Here is a 26,087-nt window from a genome sequence, read left to right on the forward strand (position 1 = left end):
AAATTCATACAGGAGAAACACGGAGGAACGGCCAAGAACATTTGGAACATCAGAGCAGATTTCAGAAGTGAAGGTGATGTAGCAGATTCATATTTAGAGCTCCCTGCGGACCAGCAGTCGGACAAAGCGTCTTTGGCCCAGGCCCCGTAACTCTCACAGCAGGCTGAGGAGGTAGATGCTCTTATCCTTGGAGTCTTCCCAGAGAGCAAACCGAAGCTCAGAGGGGGTTGAACAAAATCCCGAAGGTCACACAGCTACAAGGCAGCGCAGTCAACTCTGAGACTGTGACTCCTGACTTCACGACCACATCTTCTGTAGGTTGTAACACTGATCCTCATTCCACAATACCTATCCCGCAATATTACGTGTGCACGGGAACCTCGGGGTGGCAGGGTCGAGGAAGGCTGGGGGGATATTTCATAAAAGAGGTCAAGAAAATTAGGTATGCACTGGGTTAGTGTGATTTGCTCTCCACATCAAATGCCAAAATACAGTCCAGGTGAATTACAGAGGCCATGACATGTGAAAAAAAAAAAAAAAAAGGTTAAAAATAAAGCCAGAGGCCGGGCACGGTGGCTCACGCCTGTTATCCAAGCACTTTGGGAGGCCGAGGCGGTTGGATCACCTGAGGTTAGGAGTTCGAGACGTGCCTGGCCAACATGGCAAAACCCTGTCTCTACTAAAAATATAAAAAAATAACCTGGGCATGCTGGTGGGTGTCTGTAATCCCAATTACCGGGGAGGCTGAGGCAGGAGAATCGCTTGAACCCCGGAGGCGGAGGTTTCAGTGAGCCAAGATCACGCCACTGCACTCCAGCCTGGACAACAGAGCGAGACTCCATCTTGAATACATAAATACATAAGCTAGAGAGATGCGTGGTGCACACTCATCTGCTTTCACGCTGGGGAACAATGTTTCGGGCTTTAGAACAGTGGAAACACGATGGAAAAAAGGGGCAGCTCAGCCCATTTCACTACTTCACCATGTCAAGTTTCTGTCTACCCAAACATGTCCACCAACATTAAAAGGCAGATTTCCACTCCTGGCTGAGATGGGGTAGCAGGGACTGGATTTATCTTCCTGCCTGAAACAACCAAACAGCAACACAGAACAGACAAAATACACAAGACAATGAAACAACCAAACAGCAACACAGAACTGACAAAACACACAACACAATGAAACAACCAACACAGAACAGACAAAACACACAACACAATGGCTCTCAAGACCCCACACGTGGGCGGTGCACAAATGTGCTTCCCGCGCTGGGAACTGGCCTTGGGGGCCTCTCGCTGCCTGTGCAGTTTCTGGTGGGTTTCCAAGCTTCAGTGCAGGAAGTGGGAGTTGAGATGGAGGCCACAGAGTCCCTGAGCGGATGAGGCAGAGCTGGGGGTCTCCAGGCAGCTGAAGTTCATGACGCTCACAGAGCTGCCCAGAGAGAGAAGCTGAGACTGGAGAGTCCCCTGGAGTATTAGGGACGGAGCCATCAGCACATGCCAGGGGAAAGGTCCCAAGGCAGGAAAGCACTCTCAGAAAGGACTAGAGAGACCAGTGCTGGGCAGTGCCGGGCGCTCGCATGGATCTAGGAATTGTGTCTGCTCCCACCAGCCACAGCAGAAAACCCTATCACGCACAGCGGTGGGGTGCTCAGAAACAGCTTGCCCCCATGGTGGGGAAGAGTTAGCCCACACTATTCCAGACCTCCCTTACAAATGGTAAAAGTAATACTTGAAAGGATCAAACTGCTTGCAGATAAACAGCTACATTCCAGAACAAAGCTCAGGAATATTTGTGGAAATATAAAAGGATCCAGCTCCCACCCGAGTTAAAGTTTACAATGTCCGCATTCCGATAAAAAATTATCAAAAAGACACAGAAGCAGGAAAGGGTGACCCATAAAAAAGAGGAAATATCAGTCACTCAAAGTCAACTGCGGGACGCTAAAGCTCACCACTAATACCCTACGGCCGCCCCTAAAACAACAACACAAAGAGTTACTGCGAAAACGCCAACGAACAAGATGACGTGATGAATCAAACTTCCCACGAACGCAATGGGAGGCAGAAAAAAGAGTAAAGGGGAGAAAAGAACAGATGCGACAAATAGAAAGCAAGTAACAAGGTGACGGACTCTAACTTAACCATACCAGTAAGCACGTTAAATATCAATGGGCTCAACTCCCCAGTTAAGAAGCAGAGGGGCCATGCATGGTGGCTCACACCTGTAATTCCAGTAGTTTTAGAGGCTGGTAGAGGAGGATGCCCTGAGTCCAGGAGTTTAAGACCAGCCTGGGCAACAGAGGGAGAATGCATCTCTCCAAAAAAAAAAATTTAGCTGGGCGTGGTGGCATGTGCCTGTAGTCACAGCTACTTGTGAGGCTGAAGCAGGAGGATCCCTTGAGCCCTGGAGGTCCAAGCTGCCATGAGCTGTGATTGCACCAACACACTCGAGCCTGGGCAACAGTGAGACCCTGTCCGCACACCCCCAACAAGAGGTTGTCTAATTGATAAAATAGCAAAGCCCAACTATGTACTGCCAATAAGAAATATGGTTTAACTGGCCAGGTATGGTGGCTCACACCTGTAATCCCAGCACTTTAGGAGCCCGCAGTGGTAGGATTGCTTGAGCCCAGGAGGACAAGAACACCCTGGGCAACATTTCTACCAGGATTTGGTAGAAACCCCATCTCTACAAAAAATACAAAAATTAGTGAGGCGTGGTGGCACACACCTATAATCCCAGCTACTAAGGAGGCTGAGGCACAAGAATCATTTGAACCCAGAAGGCAGAGGTTGCAGTGAGCTGAGATCGCGCCGCTGCACTCCAGCCTGGGCGACAGAGCAAGACTCGGTCTCAAAAAGAAAAACAAAAGAAGAAAAGTCTCAAATCAATGACCTCGCTCTCAGCTTAAGGAAAATAGAAAAAGAAAAGCAAATTCAATCCAAAGTGGGCAGAAGAAAGGAAATGGTAAACATCAAGTGGAAGCTGATAAAACAGAAAACAATAAATAATAGAACAAAATTGAGAAAACCAAAACTTGGTTCTTTAAGAATATCAATAATCCTGATAAGAATATCAATAAACCTTTCACCAACTTGATGGGGGAGGGCCCAGGGAAAGGAGGAGAAGGACAGAAATTACCAATATCAGGAACAAGAGAGGTGGCATGAGTACAGATTCTGCAGAAATTCAAAGAACAAAGAGGCCGGGCACAGTGGCTCACGCCTGTAACCCCAGCACTTTGGGAGGCCGAGGTGGGTGATCACCTGAGATCAGGAGTTGGAGACTAGCCTGCCCAACATAGTGAGACCTCATCTGTAATAAAAATACAAAAATTAGCCAGGGGTGGTGGTGGGCGCCTGTAATCCCAGCTACTCAGGAGGCTGAGGCAGGAGAACCACTTGAACCCAGGAGGCAGAGGCTGCAGTGAGCCAAGATTGCACCACTGCACTCCAGCCTGGGTGACAAGAGCGAAACTCCGTCTAAAAAAATAAAAATAAAAATAAAAAAAAGAAGAAAATATTGGTGAACAGCTTTATGCCAATTAATTTGACAAGTTAGATGAAACAGATACGTCTCTTGAAAAACTGAAAATGCCAAAGCTCACACAAGAAGAAACAACTGACCTAAATAACTCTCTCTTAAAAACTGAGAGAGCAGCAAAAACCCTCCCACAAAGAAAATTCAAGCCCCACATGGCTGCCTGATGTGTGAATGAGTCTTTACTCAATTAAACTCTGTTGAATTATCTAAGGCCTCTCTTTATTTTTATTTATTTATTTATTTATTTTGAGACAGGGTCTCCCACTGTGGCCCAGGCGGGGGTGCAGGGGCACGATCTCGGCTCACTGTAGCCCCCGCCTCCCGGGTTCAAGTGATTCTCCCACCTCAGCCTCCCGAGTAGCTGGGATTACAGGCATGTGCCACTACGCATGGCTTATTTTTGTTTGTTTATTTATTTATTTGTTTAGAGATGGAGTCTCGCTCTGTTGCCCAGGCTGGAGTAAAGGGGTGTTATCTCTGCTCACTACAACCTCCGCCTCCGCGGCTGAAGTGATTCTCCTGCCTCAGCCTACCGAGCGGCTGGGATTACAGATGCCTGCCACCATGCCTGGCTAATTTTTGTATTTTTAGTAGAGACAGAATTTCACCATGTTGGCCAGGCTGGTTTCGAACTCCTGAGCTCAGGCGATCCTCCCGCCTCAGCCTCCCAAAGTGCTGAGATTACAGGCGTGAGCCACTGTGCCCGGCCAAGTTTTCTCTTTAAACGGATGGCATCAGAAGTGGACCTGGCGTAGAGCTCCCAGAGGCCCCCAGGAGCTCTGACTGACCAAAGGAGGACCCACAGGGCCCACGGTGCCCTCTGCTCTCTCAGAGCAGCCGGGGTTCGTGGGAAGTTCTCTCTTGGATTCCAAAGCTTCATGGATGTGTGTTTTGAGCTATCTGAGTTTGCTTGAGCAAATTTTTTTATCTAAACTGGGTTCAGAAGTCGTGACAGAAACTGGACTGGGTCCAGGATGGAATCTGATTTGATCATCCACTGGCTTGGATCCAGTAAGAGGCCCTTGCGTGTCTGACTGGGCCAGGCAGAAACTAGCTGTAAATGGCAGGACTGCAGCAGGTAGGCACTCCAGCCCGGACACTCAAAAGGATTCTCGTGTTCTACTCTCTCGGTTTCTTTTTCGTGCACACTAAGGTAGGGAAAAATCTTTGCTAAGTTAATCGAGGGGATCTAAGAGCCAAAGCCAAGGTTTAATGTAAAATGGGATCCTTCGTCTCGGAGAAACCGAGTACCTTCTGGCTTGTACGTCCATCCGTGTTAGGTCCCGGACGCAGCAAATGTTTACAGAAATGGTGGCATCTTACTAACGGTGAATGGAAATTATGGTGGGATGTTCCAGGTGAACACCACTGCACTTTAAGAAGTGCACCTAACCACAAGGCCTCCTAATGAGTCCCATCGGGGATGCTGATTGATATGAAGAAGCTTCTAACATGATTTCAATATATTTATTCCCTATTTTAAAAGTGTCTGCACAAAAGGCAAATAAGTCCTGGCAAGGTGGCCCACGCCTGTAATTCCAGCACTTTGAGAGGCCAAGGTGGGAAGATCGCTGGAGTCCAGGCATTTGAGACCAGCCTGGGCAACACAGTGAGGCACCCGCCCCCTCCAGCCCCTGCCCCGTCGCCCTGCCATCTCTACAGAAAAAAAAAAAAAAAAAAAAATTAGCCGGGCACGGTAGCACTCACCTGTAGTCCCAGCTGCTTAGGAGGCTGAAGCAGGAGGCAGAGGCTGTGTCAGAGGTGTGTGAACCTGAGCGACACCATCTTGAACAGGAGCTGGGAACAATGAGGCTGAGACCTAGTGGGCTGCATTCCCAGATGGTCAGGCATTCTCAGTCACTGGATGAGACAGGAGGTCGGCACAAGATACGGGTCATAAAAACCTTGCTGATAAAACAGGTTGCAGTAAAGAAGCCGGCTAAAATCTACCAAAACCAAGATGGTGACCAGAGTGACCTCTGGTCGTCCTCACTGCTACACTCCCAGCAGTGCCATGACAGTTTACCAACGCCATGGCAATGTCAGGAAGTTACCCTATATGGCCTAAAAGGGGGGGCATGAGTAATCCACCCCTTGTTTGGCATATCATCAAGAAATAACCATAAAAATGGGCAACCAGCTGCTCTCGGGGCTGCTTGGTCCATGGAGTAGCCATTCTTTATACCTTTACTTTCTTAATAAACTTGTATTTGCTTTGCGCTGTGGACTCACCCTGAATTCTTTCTTGCACAGGATCCAAGAAGCCTCTCTTGGGGTCTGGATCAGGACCCTTCTCCTGTGACAACTGCAGTGAGCTGTGATGGCACCACTGCACTCCAGCCTGGGTCTGGATCAGGACCTTCTCCTGTAACAATCGCAGTGAGCTGTGATGGCACCACTGCACTCCAGCCTGGGTGACAGAGCAACACCCTGCCAAATAAGATAAAGACAAAATAAGATAATAAATGTAAATTAATTAATTAAGACAAATAAAAAGCTTAAGTGACCAGTTGACAAGAAAAAAATGAATCTTCTGGGCTCTTGGCCTGGTTACTATCCCGGACAGAACGCTATCCTAGATGAAGGATTTCTAAAAGGTCTCTCAGATCCAGCAGGCTTACTTCAGATCCATCCACGCTGAGCCCAGGCAGAGGGAAGGCTTTCTCCGCCCTATTCCTTAATGGGCCCCACCCTGTACTCCGTAATTTTAGCTAAGAAACAGTAGTTACAGTTAGAAGGACCACCTATCCATAGGTTGGTGTGAAAGTAATTGTGGTTTTTGCAATTACTTTTCAACCAGCCTAATAACTCAAATGCACCTTTCTGACATTCAACTACTATCTTGAAACCATTTTGTGAAAGAAATTTACATCTCCACAAGACATTTCCATTTGCAATGTCTGGGAGGGACGTACCTTGGTTTTAAATTTACATAACAAGTCACGTTTGTTTAACGTGCTTTTCCTGGCCATCTTGTCTTAACTGGGCCTTGCTTTTTTCTTGATTTGAGCAAATGATGGTACAGTATTTAAGCTGAAAGTCTCAGCTCTGTACTTTTCAGATACACATTTTCTGCCTTGTTTCACCTAAGAGCTATATTTTTTGAAGGCAAATTGTTCCCTAGCTAACAATTGCTTAGTATGATAAAACAGGTAATCAGAAGATTGATTGTCTAAAGGGGGAAAAGAAAAACTACCTGAAAGCTGGCAAATGAAAATTCTTTGTGAAATCTGTAAGATCTGTTTCTATCTGTGTCTGTTATGGCTATGTGTCTCTCTGCATTACATGTATCTGATAATATTGAGGAAATAAAGCTGAAACCGCCTTTGCACTCTCTCTTTGAGATGGTGAAAGACATCCAACTTAATTGACTCCATCTTGCCTCTTTTTTTTTTTGAGATGGAGTTTTGCTCTTGTCGTCCAGGATGATGTGTAATGGCACAAACTTGGCTTACCACAACCTCCACCTCCTGGGCTCAAGGGGGAGGCAGTTCCTGCCTCAGCCTCCCAAGTAGCTGGGATTACAGGCATGTGCCACCATGCCTGGCTAATTTTGTATTTTTTTTACAATTTTGTTTTGTTTTGTTTTGTTTTTTTACAAAAAGTACAGGCGAGGTTTCACCACATTGGCCAGGCTGGTCTTGAACTCCTGACCTTGTGATCTACCCACCTCGGCCTCCCAAAGTGCTGGGATTTCAGGTGTGAGATTCATGAGCTCAGATTTAAATACTTTGGCATCTTATTTTATATGTATAGAAAATCTAAATGTAGGCTGGGTGCAGTGGCTTATGCCTGTAATCTCAGCACTTTGGGAGGCCGAGGGGGATGGATTACCTGAGGTCAGGAGTTCCAGACCAGCCTGGCCAACATGGTGAAACCCCGGCTCTACTAAAAACTACAAGAATTAGCCAGGCATGGTGGCCTGCACCTGTAATCCCAGCAACTTGGGAGGCTGAGGCAGGAGAATCGCTTGAACCCAGGAGGCAGAGGTTGCGGTGAGCTGAGATCGTACCACTGCACTCCAGCTTGGGTGACAGAGTGAAACTCCATCTCAAAAAAAAAAAAAGTAATCCCTGCACTTTGGGAGGCCAAAGCAGGCAGATTACCTGAGGTCAGGGGTTCGAGACGAGCCTGGGCAAAACATAGTGAAACCCCGTCTCTACCAAAAATACAAAAATTACACCTGCACCCCGGCGTGGTGGCACGTGCCTGTAATCCCAGCTACTCGGGAGGCTGAGGCAGAAGAATCACTTGAACCCAGGAGGCAGAGGTAGAAGTGAGCTGAGATCAGGTCACTGCACTCCAGCCTGAGTGACAGAACGAGATGCCATCTTAAACAACAAACAAAACTAAATGTATTAGATCTGTAAACAAATATTTGAAGAAACATCTTTCTAAAAAAATTATGAAGTGGTTCTCCTCTACAAATACTGATATAAAATAGTTCACAATTATTTCTTAGGGTTTTCACTGGGATTTGGGTTACTGATATAAGTGTAGTTAACATTTGCAATTAAGACTACGATAGAGATAAGAAAAACAATGCTGTATACAGAAAATATAAAAAATCAAGATATGCTTTTGGTGAGAGAAGGTATAAAGGCATGAAAAATGTGTGTTTAAAAATCATTTTTTCTAGTTTGAAGCTACTTAAAGCTCATTTCAAACTGAGAGAATAGGCCGGGCGTGGTGGCTCATGCCTGTAATCCCAGCACTTTGGGAGGCCGAGGCAGGTTGGATCACCTGAGGTCAGGAGCTCGAGACCAGCCTGGCCAACATGGGGAAACCCCGTCTCTACTGAAAATACAAAAATTAGCCAGGTGTGGTAGTGTTTGCCTGTTTTCTCAGCTACTCGGGAGACTGAGGCAGGAGAATTGCTTGAATCAGGGAGGCAGACGTTGCGGTGAGCCAGGATTGTGCCATTGCAGTACAGCCTGGGTGACAGAGTAAGACTCTGTCTCAAAAAAAAAAAAAAAATCAAAGGAATAAAAAGATGCAGGTAAAACAAAAATATAGAAAGTTAAGAAGAAAAATTTTAAAATTATATGTAAGATTCTAAAAGGCTTAGGAAAACCTTGTTTAGTCACGAGATGAGTGAGATTGGATGGACTTTTTTTTTTTTTGGAAACCAAGTCTTGCTCTGTTGCCCGGACTGGAGTACAAAGGCACACATCTCAGCTCACTGCAACCTCCGCCTCCCGGGCTCAAGCAATTTTCCTGCCTCAGCATCCCGAGTGCCTGGGATGACAGGCACCCGCCACCACGCCCAGCTAATTTTTTGTATTTTTAGTAGAGACAGGGTTTCACCATGTTGGCCAGGCTGGTCTCGAACTCTTGACCTCATGATCCACCCGCCTCGGCCTCCCAAAGCACTGGGATTACAGGCGTGAGCCACCACCCCCGGCCAGATTGATTTGTTTATAAGGTTTTATGAAAATTAGTTTTAGTATTGATAAATATACTAGTCTAAAAGTAAAATTTGCTTCTCTCTTCTGAACAAGAATTTTTATGTGTATTAGTAGGAGATAGTAATAATGATTGTTAATCTTTTGAATAAACTGCGAGAGACAGAGAGAGAGAAAAGAGATTCTGTCTCATGCTGTCTTTCTCAGTGTAAAAAACTGAATCCCTTCTCTAACAAAGAATACAGGTTTTTGCTTTTTAAAATCTTAGAAATATCACTTTGGCTAAAAGAATGACAATTCTACAGTCACCTGTAAACCTATTTTGCTTGAGTGTTTTAGATCTTTGACATTTTTGACAGGCTTCCCAAAATCACATTTAAATTGTAAAATCAGGTATCTTTTCAACTTCAAACTAATTTTGGGATGCTACTAAGGGCCCCTATAGTATCCAAAAAAGAGAGTGACAGAAGTATTTGATAAACTAAATTACATGGGAAGCACTGCCAAATAAGAAATGATGTTTAACCTTATTTGAGATATTGTTTATGAATACATCATTAATATGTGCTCCAAAATTGTATGGGATTCCTAAAATTCTGATACATCTTGGCACATGCTGTCACTCATAATTACAGTTATGTTAAGTTATTGTTGGCCAGAGAAATAACCAAAATTCCTTGTCAATTCTGTCTTTAACCATGGCCATTTTAAGTCATTTCCATAGTTAATTGCTTTTTTCTGACGTTTCTGAAACCTCTTCACAAGCATGCACAATCCTACAATACTAAGTCTTCTAGGAGGTTCTTGAAAGGATAGAAAGGACCCTGGTAAAAAAACAAAAACAAACAAACAAACAAACAAAAAAAGAAATGACCCTGGTAAGCCCTCTTGAATAGGCTTCTGATAACTTTAGTGTAATATAATTTGGACTGGGTAAAAATTCCTGGAACTCTAACAAAAACATTGACTGGTTTATAAAATGGCTAACCTGGACATATAAAACATTGACTGGTTTATAAAATGGCTAACCATGGACAAAAATTAATTGAATACCAAGAAAATACTTTGCCAGCTTTTCATGCTAAATCAGCCAGTACCCAATTTGAATAAAATCCATAGTCCAAGTCAAATTACCTACGATAACCCTTCTAATAGACAGCGCTATACACCTGAATTGGAGAAACAAAATTGGTATTTAAGAAGATATAAGTCCAGTGTCAAGCATGGACACACGGACAGCCCAGATGGTCACCTGGTTCTTCCTGTGTCCTTAAATCTTCTATTATTAAATGCTCTGCACGCCATGACTCATCATGGAAGAGACAAAATAATCCAAATTTTATATATATTATATATATTTTTTGTATATACATATTATATATACATCAGATAGACATGTGTTTGGCATGGTGACTGTTGTAAGTTGTTAAAATGGTTTACGACCAATGTTTAGTTTGCCAACCCCATAATCCTGGGAGGACAATCAAAACTTCAATTATACTTCTGCTACTTGATGGGCCATTTAAACATTACTGGAGGGATTTCCTTCCATTGTCATTTTCAATGCCTGTTTTCTGATTATATAGAAGCTTTCCCAGGCAAGAGCACTGATGTTATAGCAGTAGCTAAAAGATTATTAGAAAATTGTTTTTCTCGTGGGACGTTCCTTGGGAAATCTCCAGTGACAGAGGTACTTGTTCCACTGCTCAAGTGGAAAAACTGTTAAATAAGTTGTTGCAGATACAATAATATTAAAAGCAAGGGAACTGAATGAAGTGGGCTGCCTTGGTCAAGGGTGTTGCAGGTAGATGGGCCATCGGGTCCATTTCCAGTGGAAAACATAGGTTGGCACCTTATGAAATAGTCCCTGGAAGGCCTATATAGAACCTCATGTATCTTCCACTCCTCATCTCCGATATGACTAAAGGCTCCAAGGCCTTAATGCATTATGCCTGAGTATATTTTACCAGGTACAGAAAGCTTTCCATGGTACACTGAGGACTCTACTAAGCCCTTCACCATCTAAAACTCAGACATTTGGTTTTCTGAGAGTAGCACAGAAAGACTGTCCTTGCCACCCACACTGCAGTGAAACTTCAGGACTTTGAACCCTGGGTTCATTATCTCACAGCTCAAGAGGGCACCGCCAGACTCTAGGAATTGCAGCCCCCTCGGAGATTTTAAGGTAAAGCTAATCAGGGAAGTGTCTCCCCAGAAGCAGACGGCATCCCAGACGTGAACAGCTTTTCCCCAAGAACCTATCTTGAGACCGTTATGCCTCTGAACAACAGAACCAAAAAGGGATCTCTTATGTGCGCTCATGGGGTATATTTTTATTTGTGGAGGGTTTTGCAGCCAATCCTACACGTGGCCAACCTTTTGCCTTGACAGTTGGAAGATGAAGGGTCAATGTAGGTGGAAAAAAAAAATTTTTTTTTTGAGACAGAGTCTCTCTGTTGCCCAAACTGGAGTGCGGTGGTGTGATCTCAGCTCACAGCAACCTCTGCCTCCCGGACTGAAGCAATTTTCTTGCCTCAGCCTCCCGAGTAGCCGGGATTATAGGCACCCACCATCATGCCCAGCTAATTTTTGTACTTTTAGTAGAGACAGGGTTTCACCATGTTGGCCAGGCTGGTCTCGAACTCCTGACCTCAAGTGTCCACCTTGGCCTCCCGAAGTGCTGGGATTCCAGGTGTGAGCTCCTGTGCCCAGCCTGGGTGAAAAATGTGAATGGTGCCTTTGTTGCTTTATAATCAGTCACAAACATCGGTCCATTCCTCTACACCACAGCTTAAAGAGAACTCTGGCAAGAGCTTCACTCTTCTAGATGGGCATCATTTCTGAGGCCTCTTTTTCCACAGTTTGGAGTAAACGAGGCAAAGATTTAAAATGTATCCCTCTGCCGGGCGCGGTGGCTCACGCCTGTAATCCCAGCACTTTGGGAGGCCGAGGCGGGCACATCACGAGGTCAAGAGATCAAGACCATCCTGGCTAACATGGCAAAACCCTAGCTCTACTAAAAATATAAAAAATAAACTGGGTGTGACGGTGGGCGCCTGTAATCCCAACTACTCGGGAGGCTGAGGCAGGAGAACCACTTGAATGCAGGGGGTGGAGGTTGCAGTGAGCTGAGATCACACCACTGCACTCCAGCCGACGAAGCGAGACTCCGTCTCATAAAAAATAAAAATAAATAAGAAGTGTCCCTCGTAATTGGCTCTAGAACAGATTCTACGCCAAAGGCTATGGTTACACAACAGTCCTTAAATTCTCTTGCTAAAGGTGTGTGAGATGACAGACTTGCTCTGGATTCCTTACTAGCTAAACAGAGGAGTATCTGTACCATTGCTGGCGCTTCGTGTTGCACATGGAGGAATGTATCGGGTATTAGAAAGGTTTGGTCGTGGGGGATTAACAAACAGGCTGCTTGTTTGAAATGAGTAGACTCTTTATCTAGCTCACTCTCTGATCTGTTCGATTTTCGTTGGTTTGGTTCACGGGACCCCACCTAAGGAGCATGCTCCAAATTCTTGGTATTAAATATGATCTTCCAAATAGTCCTAATACTCATCTCCCTGGTGCTCTGTATTCTCTCAGAAGTTTTACATGTTTGCACGCAGCCATCTGTAGGATGTTAAATGGTGTCTCTTTGACGGAGCAACAAGAACTCAAAGAAACACACGGCCATGAGGACATCGTAACCCACGAATGACATGCGGTGACCAGGAGCCCGAAGTGGCGGTGACTGAGGGGGGTGCTAAGGCCCTAAGGCTTGGCTACACTTTCCACTAAATGAGAACCTGACCAAAGGCAGGGAATTTTTACACAACATTATAAGAGGCCATTGTTTTGAACTGACTCCTGCAAGAGGCCCCAACAGATCAGACCAAACGCAGATGGAGTCACGCAAGCTAAATGTGACACCATCAAACTGAAGCTTTAGGGAAGCGGATAGGTCCTAAGGCAGACCAGGGTTTGTTTTTCTGAGCACATGAAATTCCAGCACAAGGAGGTTCCTCTCTATTCCTTACAAAAAATAGAACCCTAGGTCCTCATTCCCACTTACGAAACCCATTGTTCTGCTATTTCCCAGCGGGACTTGGGACCAAATACGTACATTTACGATGGAGACAGGGACGTCAACGTCTAAAGGGGGAAATCGTTAAATTAATCTTGGCGTAAAGCTGCCTCCTGACATAGTTTATGTTCCGCCTTCTCCATCCGCCATGAACTGAAACCTAACTGGAGATGTAAACAGACTGAAACCTGCCCTTGTGTCACTCACCGGGTTTCCGCTCATCAAGGGTGCCGGCCGTTCCAACCGTGTTCAGACAAGGCAAGCGTCGAGCTGCAGCCCCTCCGATGGTTTCTGGGCTTTGCTTCCATTTTCTGTACCTCCTTTCCTTTTCCTGTCCACCAATCTTCAGCCATGCAGCAGTACCGGAGCCTCTCGGAACCTATTTGGGTCTGGGGGCTGCCCAATTAGCGAGTGGTTCTTTGCTTCATTAAACTCTGTTAAGTTTAATTTGTCCAAGGTTTTTCTTTTAACGGTACAGAAAAGCATTTGAAAAATCCAACATCGGTTCCTGATTTTTTTAAAAAACACCACTCAGTAAATTAGGAATAGAGGGGACTTTCCCAACCTAATACAGGATATCTATGAAAACCCCACAACCAATGGTGGAAGACTGAACATCTTCTCACCAAGAACAGAAAGGAGGCTGGGATGTCTGCCTTCATCACCTCCATCCAACATTGACCTGGAGGTTCCTGCTCGTGCAATTAGGCCCCTAAAAAGAAATAAAAGCCATACAGACGAGAAAGGAAAAAGAAAACAATCTTATCTACAGATAATGTGACCATCTAACCCGATGGAATAAAAAACAAAAAAAAAGCTACAAGAATTACTAAGTGAGATTAATAGGGTTAATAGAATAACAAGACTGATATACAAAGTCCATTGTGTTTCTATAAAATGGTAATCAACTATCAGATATTGACATTAGAAAATACCACTTCCTAACTGTATAAAAATAGACAATACGCAGAGGTCCATCTGACAAAAGATGTGAAAGACCTCCAAATTGAAAGAGTAAAACATTCTCGAAAGAAGTTGAAGAAGACCTGAATAAATAGGGACATCCAAGGTTTGTGGATTAGTAAGTTCAATACTGTTAAGATGTCAACTCTCCCTACATTTGTATAAATTAACAGGTCCATTCTAAAATCCATATGGAGGCCGGGCGCGGTGGCTCAAGCCTGTAATCCCAGCACTTTGGGAGACCGAGGCGGGTGGATCACGAGGCGGGGAGATTGAGACCATCCTGGCTAACACGGTGAAACCCCGTCTCTATTAAGAAATACAAAAAACTAGCCGGGCGAGGTGGCGGGCGCCTGTAGTCCCAGCTACTCGGGAGGCTGAGGCAGGAGAATGGCGTGAACCTGGGAGGCGGAGCTTGCAGTGAGCTGAGATCCGGCCACTGCACTCCAGCCTGGGTGACAGAGCGAGACTCCGTCTCAAAAAAAAATAAAAAAATAAAATCCATATGGAAAAGCAGAGGAGATAGAAGAGCTCAAACAATCTGGAAAAAGAACACAACTGAAGAGCTAACATTCTAAGAATTCATATTAAGACCAGAGTAATCAAAACTGAATGATACTGGTGTAAAAATACTCAAATAGATCCAAAAGAAAATGGTCCAGAAATAAGCTTACACATACATACTGATGACTTTTTTTCAGGCAGGGTCTCGCTCTGTTGCCCAGGCTGGAGTGCAGTGGTGCAATCTCTGCTCACTGCAGCCTCAAATTCCCAGGCTCTAGGGATCCTCCCACCTCAGCCTCCCAAGTAGCTGGGACCACAGGCACCCACCACCACGCGCAGTTCAGACTTTTGACAAAGGTACAAAGGCGACTTGGTGCCCACTTGTAGCTTCTTCAAGAAAGCATGCTGCAACAATTTCATATTCAGGAACAACTGGATCTCCACATGCAAAAAGAAAAGAAGAATTTGCATTCATACCTCACACTGTACACAAACACGGACTCAAAAAGGATCATGGGTCTCAATGCAAAGCTGGAACCATAAAAACACAGGAGAAAATGTTTATGACTCTGGATAAGGCAAAGATTTCTCAGACATGATACCAAAAGCACAATTCCTAAAAGAACAAATTGACAAACTGAAATTCATCAAAAATGTTTAAAATTTGCTCTTCAGATGGTTAACGGTGAGAAGACAAGCCACCAACTAGGAGAAAAATCTTTGCAAATCTATTTCATCAAGGACCAATTCAGAATATATATAAAGAACGCTCATGGGGGCTCACGCCTGTAATCCCAACACTCTGGAAGGCCCAGGCAGGTGGATCACTTGAGGTTAGGAGTTTGAGACCAGCCGGACCAACATGGTGAAACTCCATCTCCACTAAAAATACAAAAATTAGCCAGGTGTGGTGGCAAATGCCTGTAATCCCAACTACTACTCGGGAGTCTGAGGCAGGAGAATTGCTTGAACCCGGGAGGCAGATGTTGCAGTGAGCCAAGATGGTGCCACTGCACTCCAGCCTGGGCAACGAGAGCAAAACTAAAAAAAAAAAAGAAAGAAGAAAGAAAGAACTCTCAGACTTAACAATAGGAAAACAAATAACCCAATTTTACAGCAACAGGCAAAAGATCTGCACAGATGCTTCCCCCAACAAGATATATCAGTGGCGAAGTAGCACGTGCAAAGCTGCACAGCGCCGTTGGTCCTTGGAGACACACAAGCCAAAATCACAGACCGCACCCTACACGTCTAAGAAGGGCCAAAGTCAGCGAGATGAACCACTCCAACTGCAACATGAAATGAGAGCTAGGCCGTTTCTGAACAAGTTTCACACACACTTCCCACGGCACCTAGTCATTTTATTTCTAGGTCTCTCCCCAAGAGCAAAGGAAATGTATGTCCTTCTGAAAACCAGAGTGTGAATGCAAATGGACACATTACTTTCCATCGTTCAAAACTGGAAACCACCCTGATGTCCACCAAGAGATGAACAGATGAGCGGGGTGGGGTGTACCCATGCTGTGGCAATAAAAATGAGTGTTTACAACAGACACAGCAGCAAGCATGGATCTCAGAATAGTTACGCTACGTGACAGAAGTCAGACAAGGAGTGCATGCGTGCTGCAGGATGTCATTTATGTAACTGTAAAAAAGCACAAACACTTGGGTGCAGGGCTCATGCCTGTAATCCCAGCCTTGGGTGCAGGGCTTATGCTTATAATCCCAGCACTCTGGGAGGTGGAGGCAGGAGGGTCACTTGAGCCCAAGAGTTTGAAGCTAGCCTGGGCAACATAGCAATACCTCGTCTCTACAAAAAAATAAAAAACTTAGCCCGGTGTGGTGGTGTGCACCTGCGGTCCCAGCTACTCGGGGAGCTGAGGCAGGAGGATCCGTCGAGCCCAGGAGGTTGAGGCTGCAAGGAGCTCTCATTGTACCACTGCACTTCCACAATCCAGCCTGGGAAACAGAGACCCTGTCTCAAACACACACACACACACACACACACACACACACACACACACACTCTCCCACACTCCCACACTCCAGCCTGGGAAACAGAGACTCTATCTCAAACACACACACACACACACACACACACACACACACACACACTCTCCCACACTCCCACACTCCAGCCTGGGAAACAGAGACTCTATCTCAAACACACACACACACACACACACACACACACACACCCCAGCCTGGGAAACAGAGACCCTGTCTCAAACACACACACACACACACACATATACACACACACACACACTCCCACACTCCGGCCTGGGAAACAGAGACCCTGTCTCAAACACACACACACACACACACACACACCCCCACACTCCCACACTCCAGCCTGGGAAACAGAGACTCTATCTCAAACACACACACACACACACACACACACACACACACACACACACACACCCCAGCCTGGGAAACAGAGACCCTGTCTCAAACACACACACACACACACATATACACACACACACTCCCACACTCCGGCCTGGGAAACAGAGACTCTATCTCAAACACACACACACACACACACACACATATACACACACACACTCCCACACTCCGGCCTGGGAAACAGAGACCCTGTCTCAAACACACACACACACACACACACACACACACACACACACACACTCTCCCACAATCCCACACTCCAGCCTGGGAAACAGAGACTCTATCTCAAACACACACACACACACACACACACACACACACACACACACACACACACTCTCCCACACTCCCACACTCCAGCCTGGGAAACAGAGACTCTATCTCAAACACACACACACACACACACACACTCCAGCCTGGGAAACAGAGACTCTATCTCAAACACACACACACACACACACACACACACACACACACTCTCCCACACTCCCACACCCCAGCCTGGGAAACAGAGACTCTATCTCAAACACACACACACACACACACACACCCCAGCCTGGGAAACAGAGACCCTGTCTCAAACACACACACACACACACACACTCTCCCACACTCCCACACCCCAGCCTGGGAAACAGAGACTCTATCTCAAACACACACACACACACACACACACACACACACTCTCCCACACTCCCACACCCCAGCCTGGGAAACAGAGACTCTATCTCAAACACACACACACACACACACACCCCAGCCTGGGAAACAGAGACCCTGTCTCAAACACACACACACACACACACACACACATATACACACACACACTCTCCCACACTCCCACACCCCAGCCTGGGAAACAGAGACTCTATCTCAAACACACACACACACACACACACACACCCCAGCCTGGGAAACAGAGACCCTGTCTCAAACACACACACACACACACACACACACACACACACACACACACACACACACACACACACTCACACAAGCAGAAACCAACCAGGACACCGGTTGCTCGGGACTGGGAGGTCCAGGGTGGGAAGGAGAGTCACACAGGGCACCGGGACAATTTTGGGGCAATGGGTGCGTTTGTCTCCTGATGTGGTTGGCTTCATGGCTCTCTCTGTAGATTAAGACCGATGGAATCGTACAGTTTAAACATGGCAATGACTACATGTCAATGACACTCCCAACGAAGGTGTTTTTAAAGAGTAAAAGGCAAATGACAAAACTGGGAATATACTTGGAATCAAGTATGACAGAGAAGGAGTAATGTCATTCATACATTAAAGGCACTTGGAAAAACACGTAAGGAAAACATTCCCACCCTAACTAGTTTGCTCAGGCTGCCGTAACAAAGCACCAAGTCCAGGGAGCTTAAATGACAGACATTTGTGCTCTCACAGTCCTGGAGGCTGGAGTCTCAGATCAAGGTAGAGCTGGCTCCTCTTGAGGCCTCTCTCCTGGGCTTGCAGATACCATCATCTCCCTGTGTCCCCAACGGGGCTATCCCTCTGTGCATGTCTGTGTCCTCATCTCCTCTTCTTATAAGGACACCAGTCCTGTTGGATTAAGACCCCCCCATATGACCCCATTTAATTTAATTATGTCTTTAAAGACTCCATCTGCAAAAACAGTCACATCCTGAAGCACTGGGGACTAAGGCTTCAACATACGAGATAGATATATATGTGTGTGTATATATATATACACACATACATATATATATTTTGAGATGGATTTTGCTCTGTCGCCCAGGCTGGAGTGCAGTGGCACGATCTTGGCTCACTACATTATATCCTCTACCTCCCAGGTTCAAGTGATTCTCCTGCCTCAGCCTCCCTCGTAGCTGGGACTACAGATGCCCGCCACCACGCCTGGCTAATTTTTGTATTTTTAGTAGAGACAGGGTTTCACCCTGTTGGCCAGGCTGATCAACCCCTGACCTCAGGTGATCCGTCTGCCTCGGCCTCTTGAAGTGCTGGGATTATAGGCATGAGCCACAGGGACTGGCCTCAAGGTAAGAATTTTAAGGGGGACACAATTCAGCCTGTAGAAAAAATGAGCAACAGACAGAAGCAGCCAAGCCCTGGGATCCGAAATATGAGCAAACGACATGCACACGCCACTACACCTGGCTCACTTGTCTATTTTTTGTAGAGACGGGGTCTCACCATGTTGCCCAGACTGGACTTAAACTCCTGGGCTCAATGATCCATGCGCCTCGGCCTCCCAAGGTGTCGGGATTACAGGTGTGAGCCACCGTGCCAGGCCGAGGCTGCGGTTTTCAATGAGGTGGTGAACGAGGCCTCCCTGGGAAGAGGGCGTGGCAAGTGTCGGGGTCAGGAGGAGAGGGTCAGCATACGCCCAGGCCCTGAGGCCTGGGAATCCCAAGCACTACAAGGGCACAAAAAAGCCATGTGGACCCTCAGAGACCCCCGACCACACCATGTGAGGGGTTGACTACCTCTGTCACCCCTCTTCGTGGCAACCGAGAGCAGGGTTCCTAGGAGGGCAAGAATGGTGGGGGAACTGGGATTAAGAAGGGGCTCCTAGAATGGGGGCACTGTTGAGCCCTAGGCCACCAGGAGCAGGTGCTGGGCAGGGGCTCTGCTGCTGCAGCAAAGGGCCAGGTTGCCTGGGATGGTGGGAGGGAGCTGGGGGGGGGGGAGGGAGGGGGAAGGAGCAGGAGGGGTCGACGGGGAGACAGGAAGTCTCTAATGGCAGTTGATTCTGAAGGGCTTCGTGAGGGAAGCACCAGCACACCCCCACCTGCTGTCCTGGTCCTGCCCAAACGCAGGCCTCCCACATGGGTGGGGGGCCTTCTCTTCTGGTTGGGGGAAATGCCAGGTGGCCACGTGTGTGGCTGGTGATCGCAGGCTGGTGCTGTAAGGAGCTTTGAGGCTGCAAGGAGCTCTCGCTGTGTCACTGCACTTCCATACTCCAGCCTGGGAAACAGAGTGAGACCCTGTCTCAAAACACACACACACACACACAGACACACACAGACACAGACACACACAGACACAGACACACACACACACACACACACACAGCAGAAACAGGCTGGGCGCGGTGGCTCACGCCTGTAATCCCAGCACTTTGGGAGGCCGAGGCGGGCGGATCACAAGGTCAGGAGATCGAGACCATCCTGGCTAACACAGTGAAAACCCGTCTCTATTAAAAACACAAAAAAATTAGCCGGGCGTGGTGGCGGGCACCTGTAGTCCCAGCTACTCAGGAGGCTGAGGCAGGAGAACGGCGTGAACCCAGGAGGCAGAGCTTACAGTGAGCCAAGATCGCGCCACTGCACTCCAGCCTGGGCAACAAGAACGAAACTGCGTCTCAAAACAAAACCAAACAAAAACAAAAACAAAAAAAACCAAGGGGGTTGCCATTCTTCCTAACCTTTGAAAACCTGCATTTGAACATGGTGGCTCATCGGTTTGCGCTTATACTGATTTCACTACAAGTGTTTGCACTTTTTTTGTGCGTTTATTGGCTGGACGAATGAATGAGTCTATGAATGAATGAATGGGTGTATGTGTGAACAGCCCCTCCCCCACCCTCTGTATGAATGAATGAATGAGCGTATGTGAACGACCCCTCCCCCACCCTCTGCATGAATGAATGGATGAGTGTATGTGTGAACGGCCCCTCCCCCACCTTCTGACCGGATTCTCATCTGCAGGCTGAAGGTGCTTTCCCAGCTGAACTTGTCCGTCCATTCCCTTAAAATCCTTCAGGGCCCCTCACTGTAAAAATGCCCCATCTTCCCCAGCCTGACTCACAAAGCTCAGCCTAGGGGCTGCCCTTGCAGCGGGGCTCCCGGCTCAGGTCTAGCAGGTGGACACAGAAGACCGTGTCCCGACACACCTATGAGAACGGTCCAGACCCAGAACACTGACAACATCAAATGCGGGTGACGTGGAGGAGCAGGAAGCGCCACCACTGCAGTGGGAACACCAAACGGTGTGGCCACTTTGGAAAGCCGCAGGGCAGTTTCTTACAAAACCAAACGTCCTCCTACCATACAACCAGCAATGGCCCTCCTGGGTGTTTCTGCAAATGAATTGAAAACTTGTGTCCACCCTAAAACCTGCACACACGTGTTTACAGAGGCTTTATTCATCACTGCCGAGACTTGGGAGTAAACAAGAAGTCCTTCCACAGGCAAATGGATAAATCGAGGTACATCCAGACAATGGAACAGTATCCGGCCCGAAAAGAATGCACTATGAAACCACGAAAAGACCCAGAGGAGCTCTAGCTGCATCTCACTCATGGAAAGAAGCCAATCTCAAAAGGCTACGTGCTGTATGACTCCAACGACACCACAGCCTGGAAAGGGCAAAGCCAAGGCAGCAGTGGAAAGACCCAGGGCTGCCAGGGGCTGGGGGAGAAAGGAACGCACAGGCGGGGCAGAGGCGGCTTTTCAGGCAGTGACGCTTCTGTCTGACACCATAATGGTGGCTAAAAGACATTTTGCAAGGATGAACCCTGGGGTAAACTCTGGACTTAATAGTAACGTATCAATATTGGTTTATCAATTGGAACAGATCACACCACATGATGCAAGATGTTAATAACGGAGGGGGACTCAGGGAGAGGGGTCTGTGGGAACTCTGTATACTCCCTGAACAATTTTTCTGTAAGCCCAAAGTTGCTCTAAAAGATAAGGTCTACTTAAAAAGGACCAATTATTGGGCCAGGTGCAGTGGCTCATGCCTGTAATCCCAGCACTTTGGGAGGCCGAGGCGGGCGGATCACCTGAGGTCAGGAGTTTGAGAACAGCCTGGCCAACATGGTGAAACCCCATCCTTACTAAAAATACAAAATTAATTGGGCTTGGGGGCCCGAACCTGTAATCCCACCTACTCGGGAGGCCGAGGCAGAGGAATTGCTTGAACTTGGGATGTGGAGGCTGCAGTGAGCCGAGACTGTGCCATTGCACTCCAGCCTGGGCAACACAGTGACTCTGTCTCAAAAAATAAAAAATAAAAAAATAAAATAAAATAAAATAAAATAAAATAAGGGCCGGGCGTGGTGGCTCACGCCTATAATCCCAGCACTTTGGGAGGCCGGAGCAGGCGGATCATGAGGTCAGGAGATCAAGACCATCCTGGCCAACATGGTGAAACTCTGTCTCTACTAAAAATACAAAAATTAGCTGGGTGTGGTGGTGCATGCCTGTAATCCCAGCTACTCAGGAGGCTGAGGCAGGAGAATCGCTTGAACCCGGGAGGCAAAGGTTGCAGTGAGCTGAGATTGCACCACTGCACTCCAGCCTGGCCACGGAGCGAGACTCCATCTCAAATAAATAAATAAATAAATAATGACAATTTATTAGTTGTTCAGATAAACATCAGAACTTCAGATTTAACTGGGCCTGTATTTATCTGGCAGCCTTAACCTCGTGCAGACCACTGATCTCAGGAGGGACAGGCAGAGCGAAAGTCACCCTGGCATTTGTGTTCAATGGCAGGTGGGAAGGAGGAAGAGGAGGTCCCCACTGGCTCCCCAGGCATCTCAGAGAACCCCCATACCTAGCATGCCTTCCAGAGGATCCCATTAGCAGATTATCAGAGAAGCAGGGTTGGAAGGAGTGGTGAAAGGATGGAAGGAGTGGAGTGGTGCTCCATTGAGACCCTATCCCTGCCCCTCCCTGAGGAAGGACCTCAGCTCCCAGCTCCACTCCTGCCCTCCAGGAGCCCCAGTGATCTGAGCAGCACCCACCCCCGACACACAGCTTGGCCTCCCATCACTCTTCTCTCCACATCAGCCACCCACAACTTTGAACCCAATTTCCAGCAGCCACACATCTCTAAGCACACTGCACAATGTGACTGCCGAAAAACGCAGCATTGCATGAAAATAAAAGGAAGCCTGAGGACCCCCGGCCCCAGGACCCCCCTTCTCCAGCTCCATTCCTGTCCCTTCTCCCCTGCGGTCTGCTCCTTGGGCCTGGCCAAGGGCACCTGCTGCTGTGCAAAGGCCTGTCTGGTCACCAGCCTCCTGGGACCCTACCACTGGCAGCCTGGAGCTTCTCCACCCCACGCAGGCCTGGACAACAGTGGGGACAGCTGCTACCACCTTCCCTGCCCACTCTGTCCCACTTCTCACTCCATCCTGCTTCAATGCCTTCATGCTAGATAGACCCCCTGGAGTCATTTCCACTCAAACCTACCCATCAGCCCTACCCGGCTCAGGCCCTTGGAGGGGCACAGAGCCCTCTCCTCCTCCTGAATTTCCATCAACCCCAGTGCCCTCCCGCAGCCCTGTCCTCACCTGCAGGCCCGGGCCCTCTGCCCCCAGCAGCAGCCAGGACCCATGGCCCCGCTTCTCGGGGTCCCCCGACACCCCTGCCTCTTGCACTTAGGGTGCTGTTGGGTGCGGGAACAAGCCAGGCCTGGGGGTGGGGGTACACGGGCAGCTAAACACATTGAGAAGTGGCCTGAGAAAGAGATCAAGTGGCCTGAATCCAGCCACCAGGCAGAGGAAACCACGGGAGGAGGGAGAGGCCTGGGGACAGGGGAGGGAGGCTGCCGCCCTACCCCGAAAGGTCCCAGCAGCCCTCCTGGCCAGCGCCACCCAAGGAGAGGAGTGAGGACTGGGCCCTGGACGGGGGTCCCTGTAGAGAGGGCCTTGCCAGAGGCTGGAGGGGGCTGGCCAGAAGGGTGGAGAGGGGGTGGGCAAATGGCAAGGCCTGGAGAGACCCGTGGCCCTCTTGGAGGAGGCGTGCTGGGAGCACCGGAGATGGAGAGTGTGGCCGGTGTGGGGGTTGCCAACCGGGCTCGCCAGAAGGGCGAGGGGAGGGGCCCTGGGGTTCCGGACGCGGGTGGGGGAGAAACAGCCAGGAGAGAGGGGCTTCAGACCCCAGACCCGGGGACCCGCCCTCCCCGGCACTACAGCCCCAGGTCTCCACTTCCAGTCCCCCGCAGCTGCAAGGGCAGCGGTGCGGGCCAGGCTGTGGCCTGGAGCTGCCAAAGGGCAGGGGCACCGGTGTGGGGGGCATGCAGTCCCGGGTTCTGGGAGGCAGGGCAGACAGGCCCGAAAGAGTGCGACGGCGGCGAGAGGCCTCTGGGGCTGGGGAGGGTGCGGGCGTGGGCGGGGCGCGAGCAGCAGGGGCTCGGGCCCCGGCTTCAGGCTGTGGGGGCGGAAGTGCGGGGCGGGACTGCTGCGGTCCTGCGTCCTGTGGAGCCTGCGGCGCGGGGAGTGGGGGTCGGGCGGGGTGGAACGTGGGGTGCGGGACAGGCGGGGGGAAGAGAGGTGGAAGAAGCCGGCGCGCGGCGGGGCGGGGCGGGCGCGGGGCTGGGGACCGCGCGGACAGGCGGCGCGGGCGCGGGCGTGTGCGGGGCGGGCGGCGCGGCCTCCGGAAGCGAGGGGGCGCTGTGCCAGGCGGCGGCCCTGCGGGGTGGGCGTGTTGCTCCTTCCGCCTCGCGGGCCCCGGAAGCGTGCGCGGCCGCCATGGCGCGGAATGTGGTGTGAGTAGGGGTCGTCGCCCCCCCCCGCGGGGCGCCCCTTAGTGTCACAAGCAGACGGACCCCACAGGGCGCGCGGACTCCGGGGAGTGGGGTGGACGTCCCTGGGTCCCCTCCTGGCCCGGGAGAGGCGGGGTCCTCCGGGACCCCCATGGTGGCTTGGGGCACGTGAGGCGGGTGGCGGAAGTCGCCCCCCGCCAGGTTTAGGGCAACCCCGGGGGGCGGGTGTGGCCGGGGTGGCGACAGAGGGTACGAGCCAAACCCGCGGAGGCCACGGTGTCCCCGCGGGGGCACTGGGAGGGCGGCCCGGGGGTGGTCCCGCTGCCAGGGCCGAGGGCGTTGTCTGGAGACGTTTCTGGTCGTCACGGGACGGGCCACGGTGGCTGCTGGGTCCAGGCGGGGAGGCACGGGCGGCCCCCACCGCAGCTCGGGCGCGGCCTGAGGCAAAGGAGCTGGGAGTCCAGATTGGGTTTGAGTGGGAAAGGGCAGCTGACCACAGCCCTCGGCTTTGGGGCAGGCAGGGCCGGAGTCCCGGTTCTGCGCAGCCCAGACCCCCCACGCCCACTCTGCATCTTCTCTGGATTCCCAGGGGCCATCAGGGCGCTGTCCTGCCCCACTTCGCTTTCCCCAAATTGAAGCAGGAAACCCTGCATATTTCTTGGTGAACGAGTGACTCAGGCGTAATCAGTAGATGTGGGCTCCCGGGTGGGTTTTGGAGAACAGTAATCAGTATTTCTGGAGAGAGACCGTCAAGAGGCCAGGGCGTGGCTTTGGAGGCCCCTGCACATAGCTGGGGGGAGAGGGGAGGGTGGCAGGTGGGACCCTCAGTGGACGAGGCTTCCTTCAGCAGACATCTGGGACCGGTGCTGCACGTGACCCTGACCTTGGGGAGCACCCAGCACCAAGGAAGAAAGGGTCTTAGGCCTACACTGCCCTGAGCCTCACGTGAATTCCACGCTGGCCCTTCGCCTGTCCCTGGAGAATGAGGAGGAAGTGAGGGTCAGAGGACCCGGGTGGGGTGTTCCTAAAAGGCCAAGGGCGGTGGGCCCCTGGAAACATCAGGTGTGGCTGCCCTGGAGGCAGCGGGGCCCGCACGCCCAGCAGTGCACACACTCCTGTTGCTGGGGAGCCTTTGCAGGGAGTGCTGACTGGACTTGCTGTGGACTGGATGCAGCTGGGGAGGGGGTGCTGACAGGGTGGGATCCTGGGTGAGTCACTCGTGGGGCTGTGGGGAGGTAGGCTGGTGGCAGTGAGCCAGGTTTTTGTGTTTTGAGGAAGAAGTTAGGTCAGAGTTCTACTTGAGATAGGTTACGGTGGAGGTGCTTGTGAAATACCATGGGGAGTGCTTGGGGTGCTGGGATTGAGGGAACTGAGGGCTGGTGGGCCCATAAGGGTTCGAGTCCTGCAGAGAGGCCTTAGAGCCCTGTCCTGCGGCCCTGGGTGTGGACAGTGCAGCTTGTTCCAGATCTGCGGGCTCCATGTGCAGACAGCCCGCGCTGCCTCCTGGAGAGGCTCTGCCTGTGAGAACAAGGACAGTGAATAGTCCTGGCCCAACCCCTGCCAGCCTCTCACCTCAAGCCCGCACATGGCCCTTCAGACCCTTAGCAAAGTGTGCCCTTCAGGCCCCAAGCCTGGAGACTCGACAATTAATGGCCTGGGAGCTGTTGTACCCTCTTTTCTACTGT

At 49.5% G+C, this 26,087-nt stretch overlaps 2 protein-coding genes across 2 annotated transcripts in view; one reads left to right on the top strand and one right to left on the bottom strand.

The window, feature by feature from the left end:
• CTSD (cathepsin D) overlaps window positions 1–26,087 on the bottom strand; it is a 261,837-nt gene that overhangs the window by 170,116 nt on the left and 65,634 nt on the right. The gene's annotated exons all lie outside the window — the stretch shown is intronic.
• MRPL23 (mitochondrial ribosomal protein L23) overlaps window positions 1–26,087 on the top strand; it is a 75,967-nt gene that overhangs the window by 42,613 nt on the left and 7,267 nt on the right. The window contains exon 2 of the mRNA XM_050757986.1: window positions 24,356–24,405. Within this exon, the coding sequence (XP_050613943.1) occupies window positions 24,389–24,405 (17 nt within the window). The 5' untranslated portion in view covers window positions 24,356–24,388. The remainder of the gene's footprint in view (window positions 1–24,355; window positions 24,406–26,087) is intronic.

The sequence above is a fragment of the Macaca thibetana genome, chromosome 14 (genome assembly GCF_024542745.1).
Source record: "Macaca thibetana thibetana isolate TM-01 chromosome 14, ASM2454274v1, whole genome shotgun sequence".
Classification (NCBI taxonomy): Eukaryota; Metazoa; Chordata; class Mammalia; order Primates; family Cercopithecidae; genus Macaca; species Macaca thibetana.